Source organism: Erpetoichthys calabaricus, chromosome 5 (assembly GCF_900747795.2).
Source record: "Erpetoichthys calabaricus chromosome 5, fErpCal1.3, whole genome shotgun sequence".
NCBI lineage: Eukaryota > Metazoa > Chordata > Cladistia > Polypteriformes > Polypteridae > Erpetoichthys > Erpetoichthys calabaricus.
The window spans coordinates 171,623,462-171,636,056 of record NC_041398.2 but is presented as its reverse complement, the minus strand read 5'-3'; the positions used below and the strand labels follow the sequence as shown (position 1 = coordinate 171,636,056).

General features: G+C 36.4%; 1 protein-coding gene across 3 annotated transcripts in view; it reads right to left on the bottom strand.

Annotated features, from left to right (window-relative positions):
- pdgfra (platelet-derived growth factor receptor, alpha polypeptide) overlaps nt 1-12,595 on the bottom strand; it is a 41,609-nt gene that overhangs the window by 15,254 nt on the left and 13,760 nt on the right. For all 3 annotated transcript variants that reach the window (XM_028802229.2, XM_028802230.2, XM_051927634.1), the window contains exons 8-19: nt 12,451-12,566; nt 10,950-11,246; nt 10,332-10,601; nt 10,104-10,234; nt 7,620-7,788; nt 7,134-7,323; nt 4,309-4,424; nt 4,090-4,216; nt 3,068-3,264; nt 2,134-2,228; nt 1,047-1,179; nt 405-509 (exon numbers count right to left, since the gene is read on the bottom strand). In XM_028802229.2, coding sequence (XP_028658062.1) covers nt 405-509; nt 1,047-1,179; nt 2,134-2,228; nt 3,068-3,264; nt 4,090-4,216; nt 4,309-4,424; nt 7,134-7,323; nt 7,620-7,788; nt 10,104-10,234; nt 10,332-10,601; nt 10,950-11,246; nt 12,451-12,566 — 1,946 coding nt within the window. The remainder of the gene's footprint in view (nt 1-404; nt 510-1,046; nt 1,180-2,133; nt 2,229-3,067; nt 3,265-4,089; nt 4,217-4,308; nt 4,425-7,133; nt 7,324-7,619; nt 7,789-10,103; nt 10,235-10,331; nt 10,602-10,949; nt 11,247-12,450; nt 12,567-12,595) is intronic.

Genomic DNA, 12,595 nt, shown 5'->3' with positions numbered 1-12,595 from the left:
TTGGGAAGATGTGGATAGGGCTTGCTGGGAAAAAGTGGAAGGAGAGAAAAAGGAAGGAAGGAAGGAATGTCATTGGATTTTATTGTATTGTTCTTGACAATTAAAAGAAGCCTGTTGAGGTGTTGTTACAAATAAAATAACTTTATTTGAAACCAGGACTTCTCTTTGATTGTTTTGCCTATATGTTTTTTTTCACTTGCACAAAAACATCACTCAGATTAAACACACAAAAGTAGCAAGATATAAATATTCAGAGCATAAAGTATCAAAAGCAAAAGGCTACTTGGGAATGAGGAATAAGTAATAAAAATGATCATTGTTGAATAGAAGCATACCATAGATAAATAAACATGAAATTTCTTACTATTGATTTTTAAACACAGTAAGTAAGATTGAAGACTTACGTTTTAACATTTTCACTGCTACTTTCATTACAGGCTGAGAGCGACTGAGTCCATAAGCTGTTCCTTCAACTACTTTGCCAAAGGCCCCAGAGCCTAGAACTCTTCCTGTGAAACAAACAAAAAACAAATAGAAATCAGATAAATCCCATATTTTGTGATGAGTGGAGATAAGCTCACCAAGTAAACGGAAATGACAAAAGTAAAGCCAGATGGGTCTCTGTATATTAAAAGAAACAACACTGGATGAGAACAGTGGATGAAGTTAGACATTTAGGGACAAAATCAATAAGTGTTGGAAAAAAGAAACAAACTGGTCTTCAGGACAGCTATGATTTCAATTAAAAGACTGCATGCACTAATCCTTTTGATCATAACCGTTTTATGATGTAAGATGGTAGAGTGGCTCTGCTGGAGTTTTAACAGTTTCTGCTAATGTCTTTAACACCCATTCATAGGTGAAAGGTCACATAGACAGCTCATCCACATGTGTGTTTCCAGCCATGCTGGTATAACAGCAACAGATGGGGAACATTTTAAGCATTTGTGTTGTTTTTATCTCTTATGTCTAACACCGAAGACAATTGGTAATGGCTCACAAGTGAGGAAGTTTAATGCAGCTCTTCTAGAAAGTGCTCAGTTTACCTAGCACAAGTCCATCTCGGGGAAATTCCCATCTCGAATCATAAGGGAGTTGCATAGGATCCACGTAGATGTACTCATGTCCATCAGGACTGATAGATTCAATCACCCGCCATCTGATTTCATATCTAGGCTTCTGTAATTGTGAAAAAATTGGTTAAAGGGCTAAAAAGAAAACCTTTTTATGAAAATTAACAACTGAGAGGTTAAAAAAACAACGTCTTAATTGTTTTCTTCAGAAACTAGTCATTTAGCCCGTTACAATAACGGGCGCTAGAACAGTAGTGCATAAACATTAGTAGGAACAGTCTATATTAAATGGCAAGGGACTTTGACCTCATTCTTTTTGTTGGTCGTATTTTTCTTTCATTCAGCCTTTCTTTTGTTGATGTTTACTTGCTGAGCTGACCGGTCTTCGTGGGCTTCCGCCATGTATTGTGTGTCTTTAATTTTCTGTGACAGTAATACTGTCTTGTATGGCTCTATTCAATAAGGGTGCGCACAAAAAGGCGAGCTTCAAAAGGGCGACCTCAATTGAGCGTGGCGAATAAAGGCGTTCGTAGATAATTTAGTTCAAATGGCTCTGGAATATGTGAAGAGCAACAAAGGTGCAGATCTTTATTTACGCACGCCTTTATTCACTGCGTCCAATTGAGGTCGCCCTTTTGAGGCTCGCCTTTTTGTGCGCGCCGTTATTGAAGGATACCATCTTGTACGTCTGCTGGCTTGTACATCTGTAATATACCTTTAATTTTCTCTGGCGGTAATACAGGCATGCGCGTCGGTAACATGCCTTTAATCTCCTCTGACAGTAATACTGACTTGTATGTGGCTGTAATATGTGTCACTGTATTGTGTACCTTTAATTTCCTCTCGCAGTAATACTGGTTTGTATTTCCGTAAAACGCCTCTAACTTTCTCTGACAGTAATTTCACGCATCACGCCGTGCCCCGCGCATGCGCACTTCACCAGAAGACACCCACACACAGACACCTGGACGCACACAGGGATTTTATATATATAGACATACATTTGAAAGGTATGTTCAATAAATACATTTTAATGGTGCTTAATAATAAATCAGCCTACCTGTTTCCAGATGATGACCAACACAATAAGGCAGATAATGACAATGACCAGCAATACTAGCACCGCTGCAGCCACAGTTAACTCAGAGCGTAAACCTGTGAGGAACGACAAAGAAATCAAATGAATCAGAATATCGAAAATGTTGCTGTGGAAGCATGAATGTCAATGAAGTCTTTCACCATTGTGTGCTGGCGGTGTTTTGCAGTATTTCTCAACAATTGAACCCAAGCAGTGCTTATTTGTTGCTCCAACTACTCCAAGCTGTCTCTTTTGTTTAAATTTTGATTGGTTTCCAGAGCAAGATCCAACCTGCGAACGCTGCAATCAAGTCCCAGCCTCACTGGGTCACATGTTTTGGGTCTGCACCAAATTAACATCATTTTGGACCAAAATTTTTAAGTGCCTCTCAGACAGCCTTCGTGTCACAATCCCTCCTAACCCATTAACAGCTGTATTTGGTGTTCTTCCAGATGGGTTTAAAGTGGAGAAGGACAAACAAACTGTGATTGCATTCACTACACTTTTGGCACGCAGACTTATTTTGCTAAACTGGAAGAATCCTAACTCTCCTCTTTTAAGTCAGTGGGAAACTGATGTTTTATATTATTTGAAATTGGAAAAAATCAAATTCTCAGTTAGAGGATCTGACACAATGTGGATCACTGTTTGACAATTAATATTTCTCTTTCTTCATTCTTTAGAAGAATATTGTCATTTAAATAACAAATCCTTTAAATTCTTGTGTCTAAGGTTTATTTTAGAAACAATACTTTACCTCAGTAGTAGGCAAATCATTTTAGCCAAAGATAACACACAGTATAAGGTGTGTTGCAACATGGATTTAGAATATACAGGTAGTAAGAACTTTCTTAGAATAACAGATTTAGAAATTCTATTACACAAAATATCCTAGAAATAATTTAGGCACACTTACTAGGCGATACCAACTTTACTTCCCGGGCAACAGCAGCCAGTTCATTCTTTGCAGAACACTTCACAGCCAAAGTATGTTCAAGCTTTGCAAAGGTCACTTGGCTTTCTACTTTGCTCTCATCAGTAAGATGTGTCTCAGTAGAGACATCCGTTGAATTTACTGGCAACACCATCCATTGTGAAGTATCATTGGCACAGCTGCACGGGAGCAAACAGTGAATTTATTAGATCACAGAATTTCAATTAGGTAAAGTTAAGGAAAAGTGAGATCTGTCAACACGACATTAAAGCAAGTAGCAATCATTTGATAATAAAAAGTGATGGCTGCATAAGCTAAACACGATATTATTTCTGCTAAAATTAATATGATGAATTACTAGATCAGAAATTAATCGTGTCTATGGATAACTGGATACATTCCTCCATAATGAGGAGTAATAACACGTAAATTAAAAGTGCTTAGGTATTCTGTAGGGAGGAGGAAAACTTAAAGACAAATGACTGAGTACAAGAACAGAGAAGGCTATCTGAATAAACATATCATAATACTCCTTCACTAATTTTGGGATGACTGCATTTTCAAGATAAGCAAAGCATGACATACACAAAAGGATTTTCTTCTAAAGGAAATTATTTATATTCAGCTTACTGTTTACTTATTACATTCAAAGCATTTTAATCTATTAATTAGAAATTCTACACTTAAGAATGGTATCATATTAATATGGTTGTATTACAACACAGCTCCCTACTGTTCAATTGTTTGCAAATGTATTTAAAATAACTATATGAGGTAACTGCTATCTAACTAAATAAGCAAAATGACCTCAGTGAATTCATGTTAACTGGAGATCTTCGTACAGGAACGACAAGTAATAAACACTGAGAAACAGTCACAATTTCCACCATGTTTTTACAACCACCTGCACTCAGAATCATCCAACTTATTCAAAATTTAGAAATCAATTACCTCAGAATGCTAATAACTTTAAAACACTATATATAAATTTTAAAAGTCCTTACTGTTTAATATTCTTGCAGATGAACCATTCTACATCAGGGGTTGGTAGCCCACCAGCAATGCATACCACAGACTGGCCACTTGCAGATCCATGATGCAAATCCATTAGCTCTACTATTACAGCTGGTACTGTAAAAAAAAGTAACAAATAGAAAATGTTGAAATCAGTTGCAAATAATCAAAGTATAATCAGTGTGGCTATAAAACAAACTACAATATACCTTTTACTTGTAACGAAAAGGTGTAGCTAGAGCTTTCATTTCCACTCTTAACTTGGATGGTATAGTTTCCACTGTCCTCTTCTTTTGCACGAATCAGCAGTAAGGAACTCTGATACCTGCAGAATAAAACTAGACTGTGAGTTACCTGTCCTTCATTGTTGTGCACAAGTCAGTTTCACTTCATCCAGCTGGATGTCCCAAAAAATATAATAAGAATACTTTATTTGATTTATTTTCCACTAGTAGCAATTGTGCAAAACACGTTTCCATTACTAGCGACAACTACACAACACACCCTTTCAATGCAGAAATACGCTACTAATCACTTAAAATATGTGAAAATAATGATCATATAAACCTACAATAAACAAACTGCTTAAAAAAACTAAAGGAACACTTTAAAAACACATTAGGTCTCAATGGGAAAAAAAAATCACGCTGGATATCTATACTGATATGGACTGGGAATTGTGTTAGGAATGAAAGGATGCCACATCATTTGATGGAAATGAAAATGATCAACCTACAATGGGCTGAATTCAAAGACACCCCAAAAATCAAAGTGAAAAAATGATACGGCAGGCTAGTCCATTTTGCTGAAATTTCATTGCAGCATCTCAAAATTGTACTCAGCAGATTGTATGGCCCCCACATGCTTGTATGGTATCTCCTCCCAGATCTGGAGCAGGGCATCACTGAGCTCCTGGACAGTCTGAGGTGCAACCTGGCGGCATCGGATGGACCAAAACATAATGTCCCAGAGGTGTTCTATTGGATTTAGGTCAGGCGAGTGTGGGGGCCAGTCAATGGTATCAATTCCTTCATCCTCCAGGAAACTGCCTGCATACTCTTGCTACATGAGGCCGGGCATTGTCGTGCACCAGGAGGAACCCAGGACCCACTACACCAGGATAGGGTCTGACAAAGGGTCCAAGGATTTCATCCTGATACCTAATGGCAGTCAAGTTACTGTTGTCTAGCCTGTAGAGGTCTGTGCGTCCCTCCATGGATATGCCTCCTCAAACCATCACTGACCCACTATCAAATGGTACATGCTACCAGTAGTGACACTGACAGTAGCCAAATGCAAAATTAGTGAAAAAACAGTCAGAAGTGCTGTTAAACCATTCCTGTTTTGGAGATCATCTCATTGTTGCCCCTCTAGTGTACCTGTTGTTAATTTCATTAACACCAAAGCAGTTGACACAGAACATCCCAGAAGTTTCATTGACTTGATCCTATACTCTGATTAAAAAGTGTTCCTTTAATTATTTGCTATTTTCCATCTATTAGGAGTAAGTTCTGCTGACAATAGACTAGTTGAAGTTTCAATAACTAAGTTCAATAAAAGGATAGCTGTAAAGAAATTAAACAGCTTTAATGGTCACTTCCAATTTTGTTTTTTTATACAGGAAAACATAACTGACAAGTTGACGCAGTTGCTGCTTCACAGACCTTTGGCCCCGGTTTGGACTCTGAGTTGGCTTGCCCTCTCTGTGGAGTTGTCCTGTTTTCTCAAATTTATAAGGATTTCCACCCATAGCCCAGCAACACAACAAAAGGTTAATCAATGTCTGTTAACTGTATGTGCACATTGCAATGGCCTCATACTGCATTTTGGGCTGGGTTATGCCTGAAAATGGATGCATGTATATCTGTATATTAATGAATTTAAAGAGCTTCAGTTAAAAGCCATATTTTTCCTGGGAACAAATAAAGTTCTATCTATCTAATTCTCTATTTTTGTTCAAGTAAAATTACAGGTGTTTGGGACACTGTGAGCATACGACTGGGCAACTTGACATACGGAGCATGCAACACAAGTAGTATGAGATTTTTTTATTGGACTGTTTTATGTTGTTTACTGTTCTTCAGTACTAGTCATCATAGACTCCAATTACACCAGAAGCATCCCAAAATGCGTCAGCCAGATTGCTCAATATTCTTTACCAAATGAATACCTTTCTACTGTCTGGGCACCACATTTCGTTCCTGAGATTCTAGCTCAAGTTTTGAGTCACATAGACATTGGCTTATTGGGCCTTTAGCTTGGAGAATTTATTATTTGCAATTTTTTACTTAAATTTGCACATACTCACATTGATGTTTGTAAATGTGTTGCCAAATTCCTGAGCTAATCAATATTAAAAAATATTATCAACATTATTTGGTGGGAATAGATTTCTTTTTGTGAAACAATAACCTGCTTATTGTTAATAACTTACTGTTAATAATTTTTCACTGTGGATTACATATTAAATGAACGAGCGGTTATTCTTTTGCATTATATCAGGAACTTTGTTATCTCCATTCTGCATGAAAATGTGACAATAAAAAATTTTCCCTGCCATCAATAAAACAACTTGGGGTAAGTAACATATTTAAAATAGTATGATGGAATATTCCTTAACTTCCCACCTAGTCACAGTCTGCTAATTTTAATCTAGTTTAACAAATTCCATATTAAGGTAATTTCATAACGTATGTACTGATGAATAAATGCTACTAGCCCTTTAATTTCCATTATTTATGTCTCTTCTCCCATCATTTAAACAAATATTAAAGTGAAACAAGGAATTCTCGTAGTGAAGATAAGCAGTCAGGTGAATCAAGTTGTTACCTCTAGAAGTGCTTAGTTAGTACTGACCATCAAAAACAGGTCTGCTGATTACTAAACTTGTAGGAAAAAAAATTCTGCTTATAAGCAGAATTAAGCAAGTATCCCCAGCTTGGTTTAAACAGGACACATACTGATTGTTCACTTGACATTGCCATGAAATTGTAAATAAGTCTTTTTTTTTGGCCGATAATATAATTTCTCTTACCGTGTCTCATTAAGCTTAGTCAGGGTGCTGGTGATTTCAGTGTTCTCATCACTGAGCACCATGCTGTCCTTTAGCCATGTGACTGCTGGGAATGGGTAAGCTTCGATGAGCACTTTAAATTCTTTTACTTCATGCAGATCTGCAAATTCCTGCTGGTCAAATGTGGATTCCAACCTGGCAAATCCTTTATCTTAAACAAAAACAGAGTGACACATTCAATTATAGAAGTAATATTTAGAAATTTTATGAGCTGAAAGTTTGTTTTAAATGCTATATGTTGTGAAAATGATAACTGAACTAAAATCGAAACTGTCTGAATGCAGATATTCATATTTGAAGTTAATTTACCTATCTTAGTGATTCATGTGTTCTCATTTTATGATGTAGCTCCAAAGATGACATTAAGTACATTGTTATTAAAGTTAATGTTTACAAGCTATTGTTTTATATCACTTTTGGAAGTGTATTGTATAGAAATGGACTTACCATAAACTGTAATGGACACATTCCTTGTCTGGGTTAACTCATTCATCACTTGTGTTATAGAGCATTCATAAAGGCCACTGTCTTTTACAGATGCCTGAGGGATTGTCAGAGTATACGAGATTTCAACATCCTTCTTGTTCTCTTTCACTGTCTTTCTACCTCGATTTGCCTGCAGAAAAAGCAGCAAAAAGGTTTCAATAAACTCTGGGCCTTCAAGCATTGTATTAAATCTGTCCCTGTCTTTGACATGGTGCAGTGAACACAGCAAACAAAATGCTTCAATATGTGACATCCTGAGGCATGTGATATGTGAAACTGAGCTCTTTAAACTGAAAGTAATACTTGTACTTTTTTTCTAATAACTCTGAACATCAAAATAACGTATGTATGCAAAATATTTCAATCCATCTGTGTATATTATATTTCCAATGAAGAATGGGAAAATAGCAGTAAAATTTGCACCAAGAAAGTAATATTCAGCTTAAACATTTAACTGTTTATGGTGTTAAATGGTCTTCTCTCTTTTCAGAGTTCCTTTCAGTATTTTCCTCCTAAAACTGAAGCTAAATTTGATTAATTGTGGGCTAAAAAAATTGAAAAGTTTAATTAAAGTAACATTGTTCACAATCAAAGTCTGGATAAGAAGTCATAACCTTACTGGTTTTAACCTTACAGTATGACGCCCATAGAAACAGGGCTGGACTCCTTTTATGGTATAACCAGCATTCCTTGCCTGGTATCTTTTCCACCTGTCATCACTGTCCTTGCAGTTGGTTTTTGACCAAATGTGTCATGTGACACTGGCTAGATAACAGTCTTCTAAGGCTGTTTCATGGATTTATTTCTTTCATCTTCACTTTATCTTGAATCATACATTACACCACATGCAGTATATCTTAACACCACAGATGGAAGATGAATATTTTTTGGGGATTATGATAATTTAGCTGAGCATTAGGGATTTAAAATACAGGAGACATAGGGAGGTATTATTAATGGTACTGGAAGTGTACAGTATTAGTATATTCACTCCATAATGTGTAAACTGTCAACAGTGATCTGAGCCAGACTCTGTTTACTAGGGTGGCTATTGTATGTTACTATAAAAGTTCTTATGAGAAACACCTAGGAGTCACAGAGGACTCGTCACTCTCTACATCAGTCTGTGGACAGAAGCCATTAAGAAGACAAGCAAGATGTTAGGTTAGATAGCATGATGTATAGAGTACAAATTAAAGTCACCAAATCATTTACTGTCTCTCAACAACATTCTGTGCAAAAGTTATTGCTGGTAGAGTGGTAAAACACCCAAATCTACATCAAACCCTAGAAATTAATGGGGTGTTTCTGCCACAAATCCACATTTCCAAGGTTTTGTTTAACAATACACATTTCTGGTTTGCAGTCCAGTTCAATTAATGTAACATCTGTTAGTAAAGGACCAATGATTAGCCATCATAAAGTTTTAGAATATAAATAAAAAGAAAATCACATTACACTATGCACTTGCTCACTATAATCCCAAAGTAACCCAGAGAAGAGAACATAAATGCATCCTTAGACAAAAAGAAACAGATCTAAATGTGATAACCTATGGGACTTGAGCACAGATTTGATGGAGCCCCAAATGAAAATGCTGTAGTCTTCAATGAGACATAGAAAGAATCCAACAAATCTCTCAGATAAATTTTCTAATGTGCATTCAAAGATAAACAAAAAATATGTGCAGGAAAGTATTGAAAAGTAAGTTGTTTTGCTGACAGATGGAAGAGATGGCAGACACTAGGAAGAACTGGTAGTAGACCAGAAGATAAATATGTTTAACAAAAATGGGCAGGGTCGAAGCTGGAAAATTGTTAATATATAAATAACAAAACCCAATATGTAAACTAAATCATAGAGATCAGGAAAGCACTAATCAAAACAGAGAAAAATCACATGTCATTTCTTTTAGAGACAATCCACAATCTTGGACACTGACCTTCCAGTGATTCTATTTACAGTATGTGGCTTGACTTTCTGGAGGATTGACTTAACAACCACAACTCAAAATGGTGGCACCCATAGAAAAACCAAAATGGTGTAGTGGAAAACATAAAACATAATAATAACAAACATGGACAGAAAGAATACGTTACTAAACTAGATACACATTCTGACACCCTGATACTGAATCCCATGAAAAGCAAACTCTGTGCATTTGAAATATATATTACAACAATCGAAAATGTTTAAGTTTCCAAAATTAAAACACCTCTCTACACAGAAGAGCACATGAGAATCTGAAACCAAGTGTGTCATCACCCTACTGAAGGGGTTATCTTGTCCACTTTTAGAGAAATGACTGAGTGATGCAGTGGGATGACTTAATAAAATGCTATACAAGCCTAATGGTCCCCTCCTGTTTATAAAGTTTCATATATTCATAAAAAAAATTAATAATTCTGCTCAACTGTGATCTACTGCCAAATTAATATTTCTTACCTGTTTTCCAGGATATTTCCAGAAATCCTCAAGCATTTCACTCCCTCTGGCCACACAGGTTATTGTGATAGGTTCCCCTTCCATCACTACAATGTTATCTACTTGTAAATCAACTTTCAGCTCAGAGGTTTCTGGGAAATTAAATTTGAGAATTTGATTACATGTCAAATTGTTTAAAAAATGTTTCCTTTATCTATATGTAATTGTTATATTAGTGTTTCAACACACCTCTCCATCCATGTACAATATACTCGACACTTTGATGTTGTACACCATCAACAGTTGCTTCACAGAAATACGTTCCCTCTGGGAAGACACCGATAAAGCCTCTTTTGCTATCATATAGACTGTCTACTACTTCCATATTCGTGTATGCATTGATGAGAGCGACGTGGACCTCTGGATCTGACACACGGCAGGGGATTTCAGTATCTTCATAAGCTCCAAGAACGTGTTGACTGAATGGAGATACATGTGGGAGAAAAGTGACATTGGGATCTGTAGATGGAAAAAGGAAAAAGTCATATATTTGAATTTTTAATATGGATTCCCATGTGGAACAGGTGTAAAGTAGTTGGAGAAAAGCCATAAAGCCTGTTTTATTGTAGTTTCATTCTGAAAACAATACACTGGAAAAATCAAATTGAACGAGGGAACATTCTACTACACAGAAGATTGTCATCATTTGGTATGAAGCAAAAATTTGCTGTGAATTCTTGCTTTCAGAATTCTTGTGATTTGAAAAATATAAGATTAATTAAATCTGTTCACCCCTTATTAAACTAATTCAGATGTTCAAAGCTTGCAGCTCACTTAATGCAATGGCTGCCATCTAATTTAACAAACCTGGAACGTAGATGTAGATGATACTTTCATATCCAGAGCCATTCATTGATGGATATAGACAGGTGTAATATCCTGTATGGGAGGCAGAAGCATTTTGCACCGCAAGGGAGATCACAAAAAGTCCACTGTTATCTTGTTCTTCTTTCAAAGTGAAGTTGTCTTTGTCTTCCGCATCCCACTCCACTTCACTCTCACCAGAGCAGGTCAGTTTGAATGAAGAGTGAAGTGGGATCACAAGTTCTTCTCCCGGAGGATAAATCATTGGGGGTGCTTGCAGAAGAACTGGTGACTGTGGACCTAACAGGACACAATAAAAATACATTTGTCTGATATAAATTTGCTGCAAAACACTTTGGGAAGGCATTTATGGAAAACAGAAGTACATAAAATTAATGGTAATAAGGACTCAATGTCAGAATTATAGAATGTGGACTAACGGCCTTACCTTAAACAGTAAGCCATGATAAAATATCCATTATTCTTTATAATGAAATTTCACTCCCTATTGCTGCATTGACTTGGTGTTAAATGGGTTGTAAGCTGGCCCATTACAGGGCACAGTTACACACCAATTTAAGAAATAACATACAGATCTTTAGAATAAGAGATGAAACCACAGTAAAGATTGAAAGCTTACATGGACATTGGGAAAATGTTCAAACCTTACCCAGGCTGTGACCAGACCCGAAATTAAACGCAGAGCTCAGGAGCTCTGGAGCTGTGAGGCAGTCCTAAAACCTTTGCAGCTCCAAGCCAATTCATATATAAACTCTTACATTACATGAACTTTTGTTTCAGTAGCATATATGCATGCTATCACTTGAGAAACCTAAAACACAATATGGCCTGGGTAAGGATCACTGCCTGGGTAGAAGCACAAGGTCATCTGCCTTTAAAATAAATATCATAACAATATAAATGTAAAGTATTTCTAAGACAGTTTCATATAAGCAAGGCTGCCAGGCTTCCAGGAGAAGTTAAACTACTACTGTATCTTTCAAAAAATCAATGCTATCATCTAATGGAGACTTAAAAATCTTCAGTATGCTGCACTATATCATACTAGTTTAGGGCAAGAAAACAGACTGTAATATTTGCATGAAGGCCAACAATGGGGAACAAGGAGGGGCATGAGGCAATGAACGTTAGATGGCACTATTATTTATTTATGGCTGGAAGGAAATTGGGACTAGAGCCTAATCTGATTGCCTTTCCTACTTACATTTAATTTATAAATCACCATCTGGTGAAATGTTATCTCCAACTGGTCAACTTTCAAAACACAAGAAACAAAATAGTCTGCCTAAAGCATAACAAACTGCTCTCCATCTGAAATTTAATCATAAAGAATGTCATGACTGGAGGCTACTTTATAATAGCTAGGGGGAAAATGCTATTTGAATTATTTAGGCAAACCTCATTAGCTTATGGTTATCACACATGACAAGTGATGAACCAAACAACAGCAATATTTGTCTTTTAAATCAACACATATTCTTACTTTTTACTAATAAAGAGACACTAAGGTTGGCTTCCATGTCTTCATTTTTGACCATGATTGTGTAGTTCCCACTGTCATCTTCTTTTATTCGGATCAGTCTCAATATATTTCTATACCTGCAAGAAAAAGCAAAATACATGTTAAT